This window comes from Cherax quadricarinatus, chromosome 90 (assembly GCF_038502225.1).
Source record: "Cherax quadricarinatus isolate ZL_2023a chromosome 90, ASM3850222v1, whole genome shotgun sequence".
Classification (NCBI taxonomy): domain Eukaryota; kingdom Metazoa; phylum Arthropoda; class Malacostraca; order Decapoda; family Parastacidae; genus Cherax; species Cherax quadricarinatus.
The window spans coordinates 6,647,888-6,669,111 of record NC_091381.1 but is presented as its reverse complement, the minus strand read 5'-3'; the positions used below and the strand labels follow the sequence as shown (position 1 = coordinate 6,669,111).

The following is a 21,224-nucleotide window of genomic DNA, read 5'->3' as shown; positions in this document are numbered from 1 at the left end:
GTTTGTGATTTCAGAAAACTTTATCCAATAAGCTTCAAATTTTCCACTCTTGGGTTGGTGCTTCCAACATTTGGCATGTACACGAGGCCTATCCTCAATTTTATGCAGATTTCTCTTTTTTTGGGGAGGGGGACGGGGGGGAACGGGGGGAACGGGGGAGAACGGGGGGAACGGGAGGGTTGATATTCCATTCAATAAATTTAGAACCGTCTTCTGATCGGCTTCAACTTTTGAACAGTCATGATTCCTACTTAGAAGATGACTGGTATTGGTAGTGTTATGTGTGGCAGCCATTTTGCCCATTTTTAATTTTTTTTTATCTAGTAAAGTTTGCTTCTTTTGAATGGCGCAAATATTTAATGGTTCATGAACCTTTATAAATGAATGACTTACTCTTGGGTTTACACTTTATTGTTGTTATTGTCTCTGATTTACCTATGTACTTTATAAACTATTTTGTAGTTGCTGGATTTTGTGCAATAACTAGAAAATGAATCTTCCGGTCGGCTTCAAACTTTTAATTCTTAAGTGACTTTTTCAAAATATGCTTCACCTTCATGAAGTGCTATCGAATATTTATTTTTGCCGATTATATTAACATAGTTGGCTTTCATGAAATAACTACAAAATGTCACTTCTGATGGGCTTCAAACTTTCAGTGGAGGTGAATTTTATTTTTAAAAAATCATTGATTTTGGTTAGTGTTGGTTGCCATTTGTCATTTTAATGAAGAAATTGCGGAAATAGAGATACAAATTTTCAAGTGATAATTTGCGAATGCGTCACTGGATTGGATTGAAACCTTTAGTGCCGTTAACTTATTAATACAACCTCGGAAGAACTAAATCTCAAAATTTGGCATATTTCAAGATATTCACATTTGACAAACGACCCAAAAACGCCTTTTCTCATTGGTTTTAAAAATTTGGGGGGACTATATAGGTCCCAATTTTCCATTTTACTTGTAATTGGGATAATGACTTTCATGTGACACATCGTCAACGCTGATTCTCTCTGGAACTGCACAAAAAATTGGTTACTCCCCACTATTCCGATCGACTGAACTGGAGTGCAGAGTGCTAGTGTGTCGTACCGGGAGAACTTTCTCTGTATTAGGTAATTCTGGTGAGAAATCTAAGTATTCATAAAATCTTTGTGCCTCTGTAATCATTGTAAACAATTTGCATTTTATTTAACCGAAGGTTATATATAAAAACCCTAATTACTTAAACTTTAAGTGCAGATAAATTAAAGAAATTTTTGAGAAAAAAATGGAAATTTTAAAATACTGGTTTTTATGTGATTTTTGTGTACCTTATCCAACGACTTCAAGAGTTCGACAATTTTAACTTGATGATGCAACTTCTGAGAAACTGATGATTTTAGGATATTGGTTTCCCGGAGATAAGAAAAAAGCTTCTTCAGTTCGGCTTCTGAGTTCATGTTTCACAGCGTAAAGTTTGTATTAATTTTTGGCTGTGTATGTCCTAGTTTCTCAGTTTTAGGAATCTCGGAAGAGGAATCTTTTACTGATTGTCTGAATGTTTTCCAATTTTTTCTACTTCCAAATTTCCTCATAACTCTTGTTTAAACTTTAGAATGCTCCACTTTCTTGGTTTGCCTGCCCCCCTCTCATCTGCGACTGCTTGACAGAGTAGAGAACAGAGCAAGACGTCTCATCTCTCGCCTGGACCCATCCTGGATAGATCTGTCATTTCAGCAGAGCCTTCAACATAGGAGGGATGTGGGTGGCCTTACTGTTATGTACAAGGCCAATATTGTCAAAATACCACACTTGGATCCACTTCGAGGACAGCGTGAAACAAGCTTTTATGCCACAAGACGGGCAGAAAGCAGCAACTTCACTCTGGCTGTACCCTTCTCCAGAACATCACTCCATCTGAGATCATACATACCCAGGATGACTCGAGTATGGAACACATTCGTACAGCATAATGATGTCAACGAGATAAAGTCAGTTGATCAAATGAAAATGCTGGCCCACAGATGGCTCCAACTTCATCCTGTTCCCTACTTGTATGTCTCATAACAATAAAAATGCTTTCAAATGAGCTGATGTAGGTAACAGCTCTTAGCTTGCCAATAAAGTTAGGAATCCTTAACCTGTAAATAGCTTGTCAATAAAGCTAGGGATCCTTAACCTTGTCAAACCCTGTGTAAAAAAAAAAAAAAAAAAAAAAAAAACGCCTCATCCGATCGGCTTCAAATTTTCAAAGTTAGTTATTGTGCTTGATCTAGAGTTCATGCAACTACTGTCACGTGTGGGTAACATATGATTAAAGTTATATTGCTCGTTTTTTAAATTTCGTTTAAATTCAGTGCCTTAAAATTTATTCTGAAACAATGCAATTATATGCCTAATTATATTTAACGTGTTCAAATCATGTTAAATACAATTAGGCATACGTCGCACCGTGTGCTAATATGCACACGGTGTGTCCGCATCCTGAGTGTGTTCCCAATCAGGGAGAACAGGGAGCAAGGGTGTGGCTTCAGGATTAAAGGTTCTCCTCCCTAACTGGAATCGTAGGGAGATTGTTAGTGAGAGAATTAAATTAGGTAAGGTGAGGTTTGTCAGCAAACAGGGCAAATGTTTCCTGATGCGGGTCTTAGTCATGTAATGGCCCGGAGCTGGAGCTTTTGGTAACCTGACCGAGGCCTTCCACTGGCTTTCACTCCTTTAAAGATTATAATTATAAGCATTAGGAATTGAAAGTGAGAGAATTTCAGCAACCTGCTCGAGGCGAGGACTGCAGAAGTGTATGATCGGCTTCAAAATATTCACGCTGATGTATTCCAGGATGATGCTCAGTAAGTTTAATCTGTATAGGCGCGAATATGATTTTTTTTAATATTTTAGCCAAATCTGGAGTCATTGGAATTAGAAAAAATATTAAGGAATATCTTTTGCGATAGGACTGAATCTGAATGAAGATACCCGAATGTTGCATAAATCTCTCTTTTTATCAACTTATCAGTTTTTTCTAAACTATTTATACCAACGAAAATTGTTGCCCAGAAATGCGGCGAAAATAGGAAAGTCTGCCCTAAAAACGTGATTTTTTTTTTCTCATAACTTATATATATAAATATATATATATATATATATATATATATATATATATATATATATATATATATATATATATATATATATATATATATATATATATATATATATATATATATATATGTCGTGCCGAATATGTAAAACCGGTCAATTAGCAAGAACTCATTTAAAATTAAGTCCTTTCTGAAATTTTCTTCTATACGTTTAAAGATATATTTTTTTCATTAATGTTAATGTAAAAATTTTAATTTTGCACCAAAAGAATCTTAGAAAACTTACCTAACCTTATTATAACAAGAGCAATTTATTTTAGCCTAACCCAACTAAATATATTTTAAATACGTTTACAATAATTTAGTACTAAACAAACACAATCAAATATATTTTTTTCGTTAGGTTCAGAATGATTTTGGCGAAATTATTGCATACACAAATTTTCACTTGTCCTATATGGCAAGATGAGCGTTGCTATTTAAACCAAGATCGCAAGTTCTGCCTATTCGGCAGGTACGAAGTGCCTTGTTCCAAGGTTCGAAGGTTCGAGTTTCCTTCGGCCGGAGATCAGTGTTTGTGTATATTTCGCCTGCTCTTGCGAATTCCTTGCACACACACACACACACACACACATATATATATATATATATATATATATATATATACATACACAACCCACACGAAGGAGAAGAATGAAACTTATAAAGACGTTTCGGTCCAACTTGGACCATTAACAAGTCAATAGTCCATGTCGGACCGAAACGTCGTCGTAAGCTCCTCTCTTCCATATGTATTTTTCCAGTCACAGTATTGTGCCTTTCTGTTATTCATTATTCTGTTGCCAGTTTTCCACTCTCCAATAATGTGAGTTCTATTTTTTTAGAGAATCTATTTTTAAAAACTGGCAAACTGCATCCAGACAGCTCAAAATCAGATATAATTTACACCAGTGTTTAGAGTTTGAAGCCGATTAGAAGAGGCATTCTCTAGTTATTACATGGGATGAAACATATTTTATAAAACCTGCGGATTGGAAATTCACACAGGTGAAAGTGAAGCCCCAGGCTTTATTTAAATAAGTCCTACCAGCATTGAGAGTTTGAAGACTATCAGAGAAGACATTCCCTAGTAATTATTCTGACTCCAGAGATTAAAGTTTTCCTAACAATTTCATTAAGCTTTAAATTTGCAGCTACTCAGACTAAGCTTATATGATATTCATCTTATAGAAGTCACCAACACTAATTTTTGGAATCCCATCAGAGGAAGCATTTTGTCATTGAATGTAAATATCACTATTAATTCAATAATATTAGAAAACTGGGTCCTATGCCACCCAATGGCAACAGGAACCCTGCATTCAGGAAACCACAGAAGTGGTGAAAAATTTGAAGCCGATCGGAGGATTCATTCCATAGTTATGGTGCGTATTTCAACGATTCAGTTTTTTTTACTTCAAGTAATTTACCTGCACGCAAATAAAACTTAGTCTGTACTATCTTGGCAGTAAAGTGCATTAGTTATTAATTTTTGATGCTATTCGGAACAGGTAAACTGAAATTTATTTCATGTTGCTTAATGGGAATAAAAACTTAACGCCATTTTACAAATAAAATGATTAAATTCATTTTTACCGTCGTGATTTTATGAGGTACGCCACTGAGGGTTTTGCATGCTAGGAATAGATTCAATACTTTTGGTTATAGGTCATCTGCACATGCCAGTTGTTCCAGGAATCTGGCTCTTGTGACTCTGCTTAAGTGTTCAAAATTTGAAACCGATTGGATGAGGCTTTCTCAAGTTACACACAAAATACAAACGAAATGTTTTGGGAAGGAAAAAAAATCAGGCAATCTTTCAAAGCTTCTCTTTCTGAGAGACCCATTAAGCGTTGAAGATTCCAAGTGAATCAGAAGAAGTATTTACAAGTTATGACTGGTAAATTAGGACATAAACAGAGCAAAACTATTACAAATCTACACTAAGAAACACAGGGAAAACAGTATCTGAAAATATACCAAAACATTTAATTTGAATCCGTCCAGAATGTGTATTAGCAGGTTATCAGTGCTGAAGGGTGTAACCAGTTGAATGAGCCACTCGAAAATTATTGGATGATACACAAATAACCCGCACATAAAAGAGAGGAGCTTACGACAACGTTTCTGTCCGACTTGGACCATTTACAAAGTCACACTAACGAGAAGTGGAGCAGGACGGTTATATATTGTGTTTCTGTTCCTTCATTACTCATTTCATTATTTTTTCCCCTCCCCCCACCTCTGTGTTCTTGCTCTCCCTCTGTGGGCACCTAGCTCCCTTGCAGTGCTCCCCTTTCTTTGTATTTGACTGGCTCCTCCTCCTTTCTTCCCCATTGTTTCTTCCTTCCATCTCCGCCACTACTACTACTACCACTTCTACTACTACTCCCACTTCTACTACTACTACTACTACTACCACCTCTATTACCACTACCTCTTCCTGCCTATATATAACCGTCCTGCTCCGGACCGAAACGTCGTTGTAAGCTCCTCTCTTTTATGTGCGGGTTATTTGTCTATCGTTCCATTCACGGTATTGTGCCTTTTTTTGTTATTTATTGGATGAAAATCAGTTTTTCGAAAAAGCAAATTGATACAAATGCAAGACCAAATTAATCCATTCTTTTAAAGTAAAATTTACAAGTGTTTAAAGTTCAAATAATATTAGGAAGGAGTATTGCTGCAGGCCTACTGGCCCAAGCTAGGCAAGCCCATTTCACACCCATTTACAAGTACTGTATCATCTCATTCTTTGTCTTTCCATTCAGTTACATGTCCCACTGCATTTAACAATTTTCTCATACCTGTGTAGTCTCTTCTTCTGAAGTTTATGTTCAGCCTTTCCTATCCTGCCATTGTTCTCTCCACATTGATCTACACTGTATGACGTTCGGTTTTGGGTGTTGTAATATACGACACAACCTTACTGTCACAGAGTGCATTGCCTCTTCAGTTTAATATTGCATGTGCTTCAAGTTCAGGTTAAAACAGAGTCCTGGGTTTTAGTCGTTTGCTTGTAATTTATGTAAATGTTTCGAAAACATTGCACTTGGAATAACTTTTTATAGGTTCTAGATAGATGTATCTATCTCTCCATTCCAGTCCATTTTCATAATGAAACCCTTGACTAGTTTCATTGCATTATAGCTAAACTTTGCACTCTGAGTATCACTTGACTTTTCTGCTACGAACAGAACGGAATATTTTGGCTTGTAGTTAAGGTTTAGTCTAGTGGTGGTAACCGTTATCTGGGATCCTGGGTACTCAGGTAACAGTTGCATACTGTCTGGTGCATAGAGTCATATTCGGTTTAAAGATTATCATACTCTCCATTTAGAATTACTGTTATTCCTTCATACATTCATTGTTATAGAGTGTACCCAAATTTAACCAGTTTCCATGTGTGTTCCAGTGGAAGGTAATGTCAAGGATTTTACTGGAAACTCATGTTACCATTATACTTGTGTTGGAAAGTTCCTTCTAAGTGTTAGAAGATTAATTAATGAGAGTTTGTTTCTTAAGAGAGCAAAGCCTCTCATATGCTAGTCAAGTTTAGAAACATGGCTGCCGTCTTAGTGAGAGTCTCCGAAAGAGACATTGCCAACTATGGAAGAGTTGGAGTCCCACAAACCTACAGATTATGTCGAATTTTGAGTGAAAGTAGCAAATGTTCTGTCCAAGAATGTGCCAGATCTTAGACCTGAAAAGGAATCTAGACATAGGTTGATTCCTCTACACGAAAGCCCGTGGCCTGGTGGCAAAAGCTCTCGCTTCACACGGTTAGGGTCCGGGTTCGAGTCCCGGTTGTCTATGTTCACCCATCAATAAAGTGAGTACCTGGGTGTTAGTGGACTGGTGTGAGTCGCATCCTGGGACAAAACCGTACCAATTTGCCCGAAAAGTTCTGCATAACAAGCGGCTTTGTATACAGTAGTATGTCAGTGAAGTCAGCTATGGTCTGTATACCTTGTACATGTACTTGTAGTAAATAAAGATATTAGTATATTGTTATAAAGCCTTAAGTACCACCTTATGGATTACCACTACTTGCTTCTCCCACCTTATCTAATCTGGCAAAATGGACTTACACACCTCAGATTAATGACAAAATGAAGACAAAGGAAAAATTTCGTATTGGGTTATCTCTTTTTTGAGAAACTGATAAGAAGGGATAATTAAAAACATAATCTTTAAGAGAGATAAGTCAAATAGACAAAACATTCACCAAAAAAGGGTTTAGTGTAAAGAATTCGGTCTGCATGGTGGCAAGATGTATAGAACATGACCCAGACACGTATTTGATGTATTTGAAAATCAATCTCCTGCCTTGAAATTTCCAAAGGTTCAGTGAGTATATTTACTGTGCACAACACTGACTGTTAAGACTGTCACAGAATGAATATATTGACCATAAAACAGTCAGTACCACGAATAATGATACATAGTTACAGCAGATGCTGAACTTTGAACTTTACGAATGAATACCATCAGACATAGAGAAGTATCTTCTTAACAGACCGACTGCTTCTGTGACACATACAGGTGTCCTCGGAGATACATATATATATATATATATATATATATATATATATATATATATATATATATATATATATATATATATATATATATATATATATATATATATATATAAATATATATATATATATATATATATATATATATATATATATATATATATATATATATATATATATATATATATATATATATATATATATCTTTCTTTCTTTCAACACATCGGCCGCATCCCACCAAGGCAGGGTGGCCCAAAAGGAAAAACGAAAGTTTCTCCTTTTACATTTAGTAATATATACAGGAAAAGAGGTTACTAGCAACTTGCTCCCGGCATTTTAGTTGCATCTTACAACACGCATGGCTTACGGAGGAAGAATTCTATTCCACTTCCCCATGGAGATAAGAGGAAATAAACAAGAATAAGAACTAGGAAGAAAATAGAAGAAAACCCAGAGGGATGTGTGTATATATATATGCCTGTACATGTATGTGTAGTGTGACCTAAGTGTAAGTAGAAGTAGCAAGACGTACCTGAAACCTTGCATATTTATGAGACAGAAAAATGGACACCAGCAATCCTACCATCATGTAAAACAATTACAGGCTTTCGTTTTACATTCACTTGGCAGGACGGTAGTACCTCCCTGGGCGGTTGCTGTCTGCCAACAACACTGCAATTAGACGAGGACTCGAACCCACGTTGTTTTGGCCCGTCTCATGGTGAGCGAAAATCACATTATGCTCTAACCCACAGGACCACTCAATCCTACAAGAGTCATGCACCCAGAAGAGCTAGGTGTTTCACCGTGATCCGAGGACATACGATGGTGTGGGTGCCTCGGGGCTAATTTCATTTTACTCCCCATTTAGTGTACTAGCCTCTGCTGGGTGAGTGAATCTTGTAGCATTGAGTGGTCCTGTGGGTTAGAGCATCGTGTGATTTTCTCCCATCCCGAGACGGGCCCAAACGACGTGGGTTCGAGTCCTCGGCTAGTCACAGTGTTGTTATTGATTAAATACCACTCGTTCGTGGTTACAATGATATATATATATATATATATATATATATATATATATATATATATATATATATATATATATATATATATATATATATATATATATATATATACATATATATATGTATGTATAATGGGGAGTTAACACCTCTGGAACTGTCATGGGGACTCTCATCCTCAGAGAAAAGAATAAACTTACTTCAGGAAAACTTTAGGTTCTCCTTGGAGCTCTTTGAATATTGTCTTCTCCTACCACCCCCTATATTCTATATGCTAAATAGACTTTATTTAAAGACAAAATGCATTGACAAAACTACAATAGGGAGTAAACAATATAGATACCATCTCAGAGCTACATCTCGAATACTTCCTCCAGCTCCCCGGCGGTGGGTCGCATGCCCAGAATGCTGCAGGCATGTCCCCTCTGGATCGCAACACTGAGTTTCTGAAAGACGAAGCTGGCCGCCCTGTGATCCTTGGTTTCTATGATGAGTATTTTACCCAGCTCTTTGAAGAACTTTAGAGCACACTTGCCCCATGCTCCAAGGGTCTCCAAACCTATTGGGATGAAGTTATATTTGCAGGTCTTCTGGGTCTCCCTGTATCTGGCAGCTCCACCCCCTTCAGCTTCGAAGTATGGTAGGTTGGTGTCTGTCACTGTGGCGGCACAGGTGTAGTCCCAGGCAATCTGCTTTCCATCCTTCCAGGGTAGCATAGTGGCTCCATCAGGACGCTTTTGACTTCCGTCAGACCTCTGCACTTGGGGTTTCCGTTGAGCTGGGCAACGGGCTGTGGTGAGGCTTATCATATATAATGTGTAGAACTTCGTTAAAATGGGACTATTCCGAAAAAAATACAGATTGAAAAAATAATTTTTTCACTGGCAAGACGTAAAACAAAGTTATGGCTCCAATTTCATCTTATTCCCTATTTGTATGTTTCCTAACAATAAAAATGATTTAGAATGAGTTGAAGTAAGAGTTCTTAGCTTGTAAATAAAGGTATGAATTCATAATGACTCACGAAATCGTAATGACACGATTACAAACAAACCATACAACGGGCGGGATTTGAACCCGCGGTCAGAGAGTCTCAAAACTCCAGACCGTCGCGTTAGCCACTGGACCAGTGGCTAACGCGGCGGTCTGGAGTTTTGAGACTCTCTGAACGCGGGTTCAAATCCCCCCCGTGGTATGGTTTATGAATTCATAATCTTACCTTGTAAAACTATTGTGTAAAGAGAGAAAGTGAGAGAGAGGGACACGCTCACACAGGGGTCTCTCTCTCTCTCTTTCTCTCTCTTTTTTTTTTTTTTTTTTTTTTTACACCGGGTTTGACAAGGTTAAGGATCCCTAGCTTTATTGACAGCTATTTACAGGTTAAGGATTCCTAACTTTATTGGCAAGCTAAGAGCTGTTACCTACATCAGCTCATTTGAAAGCATTTTTATTGTTATGAGACATACAAGTAGGGAACAGGATGAAGTTGGAGCCATCTGTGGGCTAGCATTTTCATTTGATCAACTGACTTTATCTCGTTGACATCATTATGCTGTACGAATGTGTTCCATACTCGAGTCATCCTGGGTATGTATGATCTCAGATGGAGTGATGTTCTGGAGAAGGGTACAGCCAGAGTGAAGTTGCTGCTTTCTGCCCGTCTTGTGGCATAAAAGCTTGTTTCACGCTGTCCTCGAAGTGGATCCAAGTGTGGTATTTTGACAATATTGGCCTTGTACATAACAGTAAGGCCACCCACATCCCTCCTATGTTGAAGGCTCTGCTGAAATGACAGATCTATCCAGGATGGGTCCAGGCGAGAGATGAGACGTCTTGCTCTGTTCTCTACTCTGTCAAGCAGTCGCAGATGAGAGGGGGGGCAGGCAAACCAAGAAAGTGGAGCATACTCAAGGTGTGAGCGTACTTGTGCCTCGTACAGGATCTTGCAACCCCTACTGTCAAGCAGATGGGAGATACGGCGAAGTGCTGTAAGCTTCCTGGCTGCCTTGTTTGCAAGATTTACAACGTGGTTCTTCATGGTTAGTTTGGAGTCAAATTTCACCCCAAGGATATCAACTTCTTCTCCAGGTGCCAACATCCTCCCATTCATCCTTACTACTGCACCAGCATTACCATCATGGTGCCTAGAGACGATCATCATTTGCGTTTTCTCAGGTGCAAATGTTACTTGCCATCTATTTCCCCAAGCTGATATAGCTCTCAGCTGGTGATTGATGTAGCTTAGAGCAGCTGGCATTTCTTCTCTTGGATAAGTGAATGTCAGTGTACAGTCGTCTGCATATGCATGTGATTCTGGGATGAGATGAAGAAGGTCGTTGAAGTAGACATTCCATAACAATGGACCAAGCACGCTTCCTTGTGGAACACTTGCCCCAATAGGATGTCTTGCTGATTCCATTCCATTGAGAACTACACTTAGAGATCTACCATGAAGGTAATCACTGAGAAGACATAGCGTAGAGCCTGCAATTCCCAATGCTTGAAGTTTTGCTAAGAGGCCTTGGTGCCACACCCGGTCGAAAGCGCCAGCAATGTCCAGTGCTACCACACAGCTGACTTTGGATTCATCCAGTGACTGGTGCCACTTAGTGGAGAGGTTTAACAACAGATCAGCAGCAGAGTAACCTTTCCTGAAGCCATATTGACGATCACAAAGTAGTGAGTGGTAGTCAAAAAACTCTGTCATTTGTCTTGAGATTATTGTCTCAAGGATCTTACCAGTGATTGACAGGAGTGACACTGGTCTGTAGTTGCTGATTTCTGCTCTGCTCTTCTTTTTGTGAACAGGGACTACATTTGCCTCTTTCCATAGAGAGGGCCATTTACACTGTACTAGGCAGTGCTGAAAGATGCGAGTACTTATAAATTAAACCCTAGTACTTATAAATTAAATGATGTAGAACTTAGCCATACAGATTGCGAAAAGGACTTGGGGGTTATGGTGAGCAGCAACCTTAAACCAAGACAGCAATGCCTAAGCGTACGTAATAAGGCAAATAGATTACTGGGATTTATATCAAGAAGTGTAAGCAACAGAAGTCCAGAGGTCATACTGCAGCTTTATACATCATTAGTAAGGCCTCACCTTGATTATGCAGCTCAGTTCTGGTCTCCGTATTACAAAATGGACATAAATTCGTTAGAAAACATTCAGCGTAGGATGACTAAATTAATACATAGCATCAGAAATCTTCCTTATGAAGAAAGATTGAAGACTCTTAAGTTACATTCACTTGTTAGACGAAGAATGAGGGGAGACCTGATCGAAGTGTATAAGTGGAAGATAGGTATTAATAAAGGGGATATTAATAAGGTCTTGAGGATGTCTCTCCAAGAGAGAACGCGCAGTAATGGATTTAAATTAGATAAGTTTAGATTTAGAAAGGACATAGGAAAGTATTGGTTTGGAAATAGGGTAGTTGATGAGTGGAACAGTCTACCTAGTTGGGTTATTGAGGCTGGGACTTTGGGTAGTTTCAAATCTAGGTTGGATAAGTACATGAGTGGGAGGGGTTGGATTTGAGTGGGACTTTCACATCAGAGCTTATTTCTTGGGTGGCATTGAAAATTGGGTTGGGCAAATGTTTTGTTAGTGGGATGAATTGTAAAGGACCTGCCTAGTATGGGCCAGCAGGCCTCCTGCAGTGTTCCTCCTTTCTTATGTTCTTATGTTCTTAGAGGTGCTGCTAGCTGGTCTGCACATCTTCTCAACAATCTTGGGCTCAACTTGTCTGGGCCCACAGCCTTTTCTTGGTCAAGCGATTTAAGTAGGAAATGCACCTCCTCCTGCCTTATTGTCACCACTGACAGTTTTGACACAGTTCTTGCAGCTCTCTCTCTCTCTCTCTCTCTCTCTCTCTCTCTCTCTCTCTGTATATATATGGAGTAAAGAATCTTTTTCCTTCATTTAGAGGTAGTTTTAAGCTACTTTAAACTAACATAATATATAGAAAAGTAACTTCACAGCTTACCATCAGAGATGTCTGCTGCTTGAGTTAATCTGAACAACAATAGTTGAGCTTTAGAACTAACTTTGAAGTTTAAAGTCTCAGGAGATTTTACTTTAAAATAACTTCGAAGCATTCCGTCGTAGGAGACAAGATATAAAATTATTTTTACTCTTTCTTTCAGAGGATAATCTGCTCTTAAATTTACTTTCTGAGCTGCCCTGAAAAAGGAGTTAGCTTTTAAAATGACTTCTGATTATGGCATTACAGAAGAGACTACGTTTGAATTAACCTCTAAGTGAACCGCTGTAAGAGAAACCGTTTTAAGGGACTTTTATGCTTACAGTCTTGAGAAAATCTGATTTCTGAGTTTAACCTCGCAGAAGATTCCTCAAGCTTTCCATCGCAGAGCACAGAGTTTTAAAAATACCTCGAGGCTTACTTACCGTGGTAAGCTTGCTCTTGAAGTGACTTAGTGACTTACCATCGCACGAGAGTCTGCTCTTCTGGAAGATGGTGATGACTATAGCGCCATAGAAGACGATGATGATAGAGAGGGGCGCCACATAGAGCATCACTAGGCAGAAGAGATTGTAAACCATCTCGTGGTGCAGCGACGGGAAGAAGTTGAAGGTGACACACTGCACGTAGTAGGTGAAGGTCGGATGGTGCTCCACATGGAAGATGATCACCTGCAGAAAACACAAACACACACACACACTCACTCACAACATGAAGTCTCACGTGTAAACTGAGTAAACAGTGGAGCCAGAAAAGACAACAGTCTGCGTTTGATAATTATTGTGTTTATACGGGGGCGCTAAACTCGTAAGTGTTTCAGCACCTGGGGAATGAAGGATATTGGTGTATTTGCTCCGAACCGAAAAATGAGGAAATTTTTCAACCATTATATTCCTCGAAGAGGATATAATGGTAAGTGTTAGAAACTCAACAATGTTTGAATCTGGCAAGAGGGAATGCTAATTCCCTGTGATATTGCTCTGTCAAGCCATTTTTGTAAATGCCATCCCTCTCCTCTCTCTCGTTGGCTCCATAATTCTTCTAGTAATTGTCTCGCGCACCACATCTATATTGTTAAATTTCGCAGTTGTATCACTATGTGTTGAAGGAAGACCTCATCTGCATATTGAGTGAAAATAGCTACACATCTAGGCAAAAAAAAAAAAATTCCCTACAACATCAGTCTATGATCTTGACGTCGCATAACCCTAGGGAATCTGGTTTGAATAGTCACCTCCAGGCACGGGAGCAGAACAGAAATTCTTTACGAGCCGTAGTTTTCCCTGTCACATAGCGAAGGAAAAAATGGGTGATTTCCATGCTTGATGAACGCTTCCGAGTTTGATCCTTTGACCTGTATCTCAATTATGCAATCGAAGATGATATTTACAGCCGTCTTGAAGAGTTAGACTCATGTACAACATCTGGGTATCTTTTGTCATTCTTATATTTATCTATATAAGGACAACCTGAAGACAGTTGAAATATAAAAAGAAGACAGTGGAAGACGAGGTAATCAGTCCCTCAGCCTAGAAGCAGGTGATGAGCACCTTAGTACAGACAACATCACTACAACTTACTTGCTACTCCTGGCCCAACCATTAGGTATGACCTAGTTTAACTGGGAAATATTCCCTTTCTATTGGCAATGCTTTCGTCACTTGTGTTTCATCTGACTCCAGTATAAGACTTCCTGATATGCTTCAGATTATTGAAAACTACGGTGCTTATCACCTGTCTTCCACAGTCTTTTGAATATATTTCAACTGTCTTCATATTTGTGTCCATGTATTGTACTGATAAATCCACTGGATGGCGAAACGTCTAAGAGTAAAGATATTCATCTGTTGCATGTGTGTCTAATTCTTCCTCTTATCGGTACTGTATTAATATACAATCGTCTTGAGAACTGTGATTTTCTTAGCCTGGTAAGTTTTGATTTTGGGAGCTGAAGAGCTACCCAGTCGCAGGAATTTTTTTTCATTGTCTCCAGCATAGAGGTGCAAACAGACTGTTATTTATCTATTATTTATTTACAAGTAACCTACATAGGAAACATAGAACACATTATTTACCTAGGCATATATTATTTCTAATCACAGACAGTTTAAGTGGGTTTTACCTATATTTTAAGAAAAAATAAACACAAAATGTATACGTCACAGGAAAGCCCTAGAAAGTCTAGCATAAAACTGATATGATAGCCTAGAAATACGTGTGGAAGAAACTGTTTATTTCATATATTCCTAGCTACCAGGCAATTTTTGATAGGTAAACAGGGAGAGGAGCTGTAAACATACGTGCATATACATCCTCCACCTCCGATAATCGAACCGGCGTCCATTCAATTGAAAGTGAATGCTCTTTCACAGAACATAGAATTAGGTAAACCTACTTTTCAACTTTTTTTATTTTGAGAAAGAAAGGAAAACGGTAGGACTCCTGACAGAGCGCAGGACGATAAACGACGTCCAGTTGTTCACACACACGCTAGGACAGTCATCATTATTTTATAGCTCGCAAAGGAAAATTTTTTGAAGGATGAAAATATTTGTCAATGGTTTCATGTAACTTTTGAAATAAATCTATTCTCGAGTGTTACAAAAGATATAAAACAAAGATTTCACGGCGATAAAATAGAATTGTATTTCAGTTTTCAGGCATGAAAAAAAAAATACATATGTACTGACAGGCTTACAGAGTTCTATAGAGAAAGGATTTTCAGTTTCACTCTCTCTTGACGCATCACTAAATATTACTGGTTTATAAACTGCCAAATAAAAAAAAAAGTATCTATTAGATTTTATGAAAAGAATTGCATTTACGAGTAGAAATGTTTGTGTTAACTAGAATATATACATATATATATATATATATATATATATATATATATATATATATATATATATATATATATATATATATATATATATATATATATATATATATATATATATATATACATATATATATAAATATATATATATATATACATACATATATATATATATATATATATATATATATATATATATATATATATATATATATATATATATATATATATATATATACATAAATATATATATATATATATATATATATATATATATATATATATATATATATATATATATATATATATATATATATATATGTCGTGCCGAATAGGCAGAACTTGCGATCTTGGCTTAAATAGCAACGCTCATCTTGCCATATAGGACAAGCTAAAATTTGTGTATGCAATAATTTCGCCAAAATCATTCTGAACCTAACGAAAAAAAATATATTTGACTGTGTTTGTTTAGTATTAAATTATTGTAAACAAATCTAAAATAAATTTAGTTGGGTTAGGCTAAAATAAATTGTTCTTGTTTTAATAAGGTTAGGTAAGTTTTCTAAGATTCTTTTGGTGCAAAATTAAAAATTTTTACATTAACATTAATGAAAAAAATATATCTTTAAACGTATAAGAGAAAATTTCAGAAAGGACTTAATTTTAAATGAGTTCTTGCTAATTGACCAGTTTTACATATTCGGCACGACATATATATATATATATATATATATATAAGTAGTGATGAAGGCGGCTCAGTGGCTCATTCTACAGAGTGGCTCCCATAGTATGGCTCCCACAGTATGGCTCCTCCTGAAAGGGCTGCGGCTGAGTGGCTCCTTTTTCTGAGTGGCTCCTTTTCACACCTATGTGCTAATGACCTTGACCTCGCCCTCGAGACCACCTCACCCTCGAGACCACCTCACCCTCAACCCCCCACTCATGACCCCCACCCCGCGCCCCTCACCCGCGCCCCCCGCGCCCCCCACCCGCGCCCCCCACCCGCGCCCCACACGCCCCCCACCCGCCCCCATCTGCCCGCCCATTGTGCCCTCGCGCCCGCCCGCGCCCCTCGCACCCCGGCCGTCATGCCCGACCATGCCTTCTGCTGCGCCTTCTGCAGCGTCGTCCGGATCGCCCCCGCGCCCCCGAATTTTTTTCCGATTTTTTTCAATTTTTTTTTGAGTTTCTTGTTCTCTCCTCAGATCAAATTTTTGAGGTTCCCCCTCTCCCCCACTTTCACCCACACCCCAAATTTTTTCGATTTTTTTTTCTCGAAATCAAAGACTCCATTTCCTAGGATCAAATTTTTCTCGATAATACAAAGACTCCATTTCCTCGGATCAAATTTTTGAGGTTCCCCCTCCCATTTTCACCCCCATCCCTATTTTTTTTTTTGAATTTCATTTTCTTATGATCTCCTCAGATCAAGTTTTTTGGATTCCCCCCCTCTGGGGGTAAGCATTCAAAATGGACTCCCACTTGCATCCCAAATATTCCTGCTCTACTTCCTTGGATCAAGGTTTTCTCGATAATACAAAGACTCCATCTCCTTGGATCAAAGATTTTCTCGATAATACAAAGACTCCATCTCCTCGGATCAAGTTTTTTGGATTCCTCCCTCTGGGTATAAGCATTCAAAATGGACTCCCACTTGCATCCCAATTTTTTTTCTCGATAATACAAAGACTCCATCTCCTTGGATCAAGCTTTTGGATTCCCCCCTATGGGGTTTCGAAATTCTTATGATCTCCTTGGATCAAGGTTTTCTCCTCCATCTCTTCGGATCAAGTTTTTTTGGATTCCCCCCTCTCAGGGTAAGCATTCAAATGAACTCCTCCTATGGGGCATGGTACTTTCTCTTACTATAGGTCTAAACAAGTGTGACGTCACCCCACCTGTGTTTACTCGGTGGTCAGTGACGTCACGTGATGACCTCACACATACAGGCTGAATCTTGTCGACTTCCCCCTATGTCAATGACGTCACGTGATGACCCCGCACACAGGCTGAATCTTGTCGACTTACCCCTACACATTTCATATACAACACAGGGAAAACATTTTCACTCTTAACCCAGGATAACCCAAATAATTTCACATTTTTTCGTTAATACCCACAACAATCCACAATTTCTTCACAAAATACAACACAAGTCTAGACATTTTTCTCGTTTTAACTATTTCATCAGAAAAAGTCACCACATCACTTAAAAACCACTTTTCGATAAATTCACTAGTCACAATTTTACATATTACGAAGTTAATACGCACACACACCTCACTTTACTTTGAACACCTTCAAAACACTCTCATAAATCATTTGAATACTCACAAAAATACCTTTGAACATTTCCAAACAACACTGAAACACTTCCAAAACAACATTTTGAATACTCCCAAATAAGATTTGACAGCTCTAATTTATCTACACTTACACATTTCATTAAATTACAACTCATCCTCCCAAACTCCTCCTTCAGTCTCCAGACTTCACAACATTATCACAAAAACTAACTCAAACACTTTACTTTGAACATCACCAAAAAACACCATCAGTTGCCTTTAAATACTCCAAAAACATCATTCGAACACCCCCAAAATCACCTCTGAATACTCTCAGAACACCTTCATAAGTACTCTTGCACATCATTTGAACACCTTCAAAAACACCTTTGAATAACCTCAAAACACCATTTGAGTACTCCCAAATACACCACTGAATACTACTAAAACACCACTGAATACACTCAAAACACCACCAAAATCACCATAAACTAAGATCAACACCCACATCCCACAACACCCACAACCCACAACACCCACATCCCACATCACCCACAACACCCACAACACCCACAACACCCACACCCCACAATTTTTTCTCGTTTTAACTAACTTCATCAGAAAGTCACAACAACAACACACTTATAATCACTTTTCAACAACTCTAGTTCGACAACAACACCCACAACCCACAATTTTTTCTCGTTTTAACTAATTTCATCAGAAAAAGTCACAACAACAACCCACTTATAACATCTTTTTCAGTATCTCTAGTTCGACAACAACGCCCACAACCCACAACACCCACATCCCACAACACCCACAACCCACAACTTTTTCTCGTTTTAACTAATTTCATCAGAAAAAGTCACAACAACAACCCACAACTTATAATCACTTTTTCGGTATCTCTAGTTCGACAACAACACCCACAACCCACATCACCCACACCCCACAATTTTTTCTCGTTTTAACTATTTCATCAGAAAAAGTCACAACAACAACCCACTTATAACATTTTTTTCTCGATATATCTAGTTCGACAACAATACCCACATCCCTCATCAGTTACCATTTTATTCACAATTTATTCGATACAAATTTTTCCCCTTCTTTTAATTTAATCTTAAATGTAATGCACATTCCTCCCTACATTACTAAAATTCTAATAAATTCTTCTCCATACCCATCGCCTTGTATCCACACAGGACAATAACCATGCCACATATAAACTAAATAATGTAGATCTTAATATTACGGATTGCGAAAAAGATTTAGCAGTAATCTGAAACCAAGACAACAGTGCATAAGTGTTCGCAATAAAGCTAATAGAATCCTTGTCTTCATATCAAGAAGCATAAATAATAGGAGTCCTCAGGTTGTTCTTCAACTCTATACATCCTTGGTTAGGCCTCATTTAGATTATGCTGCACAGTTTTGGTCACCGTATTACAGAATGGATATAAATTCTCTGGAAAATGTACAAAGGAGGATGACAAAGTTGATCCCATGTATCAGAAACCTTCCCTATGAGGATAGACTAAGGGCCCTGAATCTGCACTCTCTAGAAAGACGTAGAATTAGGGGGGATATGATTGAGGTGTATAAATGGAAGACAGGAATAAATAAAGGGGATGTAAATAGTGTGCTGAAAATATCTAGCCTAGACAGGACTCGCAGCAATGGTTTTAAGTTGGAAAAATTCAGATTCAGGAAGGATATAGGAAAGTACTGGTTTGGTAATAGAGTTGTGGATGAGTGGAACAAACTCCCGAGTACAGTAATAGAGGCCAGAACGTTGTGTAGCTTTAAAAATAGGTTGGATAAATACATGAGTGGATGTGGGTGGGTGTGAGTTGGACCTGATAGCTTGTGCTACCAGGTCGGTTGCCGTGTTCCTCCCTTAAGTCAATGTGACCTGACCTGACTAGGTTGGGTGCATTGGCTTAAGCCGGTAGGAGACTTGGACCTGCCTCGCATGGGCCAGTAGGCCTTCTGCAGTGTTCCTTCGTTCTTATGTTCTTATGTTCATATAAATTGATATTATACTCACAACAACTAATCTCACTACCCAACTACTGAGACATGTTTCTACACCCTCCATTCTTTTCCAATATATCATAACTTTTCAATTCTATAAATTCTTTTAAAATATTCACACATTACCTTTATTTTCAGTAAAATCCCCCCATATTTCATTAAATTTCTAATACAACCCTCCCGATACCCCTCTCCATCTCACTCACATTTCTTCACATCCACTCACCCGTTTCCCATCACACCTCTTCAGAACAAACACAAAAATAACATTTCACATCCACAAATGCATCTCATCACCCATCTCAAATCCACTAAAAATCACTGTAACTAAGATATTCACAAAATTCTATAACCACCTAACACACACAGACAACTCACTTTACTTTGAACACTACCAAAAACACCATCAATTACCATTGAATACTCCAAAAAAAAATCATTCGAACACCCCCAAAACACCGCTGAATACTACCCAAACTAAGATCAACACTACCAGCTAATATCCATTTTATAGAAATCCTCACATTTCCTCCCTACACTAAATTTCTAATAAAATCTATCTCCTCAACTCAACATAGTTTAATATTATACTCATAACCCCACAATTTTTCTCAGTTCATCTATTTCATCAGAAAAAAAAGTCACCCGCATTTTTTGACTCAGTAATATTCACAACATGTCATAAATTTTTAGAAAACACTCGTCTTTTTGTAAATATATCACGAACACATCCAACTAAGATATGATATAAATCACATTTTTAGCCACATTCCCTCAATTTCGGTAATATGAACAAAATTGATTGGGATAACATTTAGAACATTTCCAAATTACGTTGGAGCACATTCATAAATATATTGGAACACTTCCAAAATACATTAGAGTACTCCAGAATTACTTTGAACGACTCTATTTTTGGATATTTCCAAATTAGTTTTGAAAACTTTATCGTAAAATCGAACATTATTTTCTTGTTGGTAAACACACGCAATGGTAGAAATATTTTCTCGATTTCCGAATAGAAACACATTCCTCACTCTGAGAGACTCCTTGAGCTTATATGCCTTACCCCAAAGTATTGCGTCATGATTTTTGTACAATCCTCTTCAGCGAGGCCATGAAATGGTGTTCACACCCAAGGTAGATTTAAGATAATCATCTCCTTACCGAACACCTGCGTCAACTCAGGTCAGACAGACGCCATGAAATGCGGTTCACACCCAAGGTAGAAAATCACATAGTCATCTCCTTACCGAACACCTGCGTCAACTCAGGTCAGACAGACACCATGAAATTAACTTAAATGAGATATAACATTTTGTATTCTACCTCAATCCTTTTTTCATGGTAAGGTTTGATTGATTTAAAATTCATCATGTCTTAAAAACTTT

General features: G+C 37.9%; 1 protein-coding gene across 1 annotated transcript in view; it reads right to left on the bottom strand.

Moving 5' to 3' along the window:
- The window catches only part of LOC128694679 (adipokinetic hormone/corazonin-related peptide receptor variant I), a 230,821-nt gene that overhangs the window by 47,186 nt on the left and 162,411 nt on the right, over window positions 1–21,224 (bottom strand). Inside the window, exon 4 of the mRNA XM_070104285.1 lies at window positions 13,136–13,343. Coding sequence (XP_069960386.1) covers window positions 13,136–13,343 — 208 coding nt within the window. The remainder of the gene's footprint in view (window positions 1–13,135; window positions 13,344–21,224) is intronic.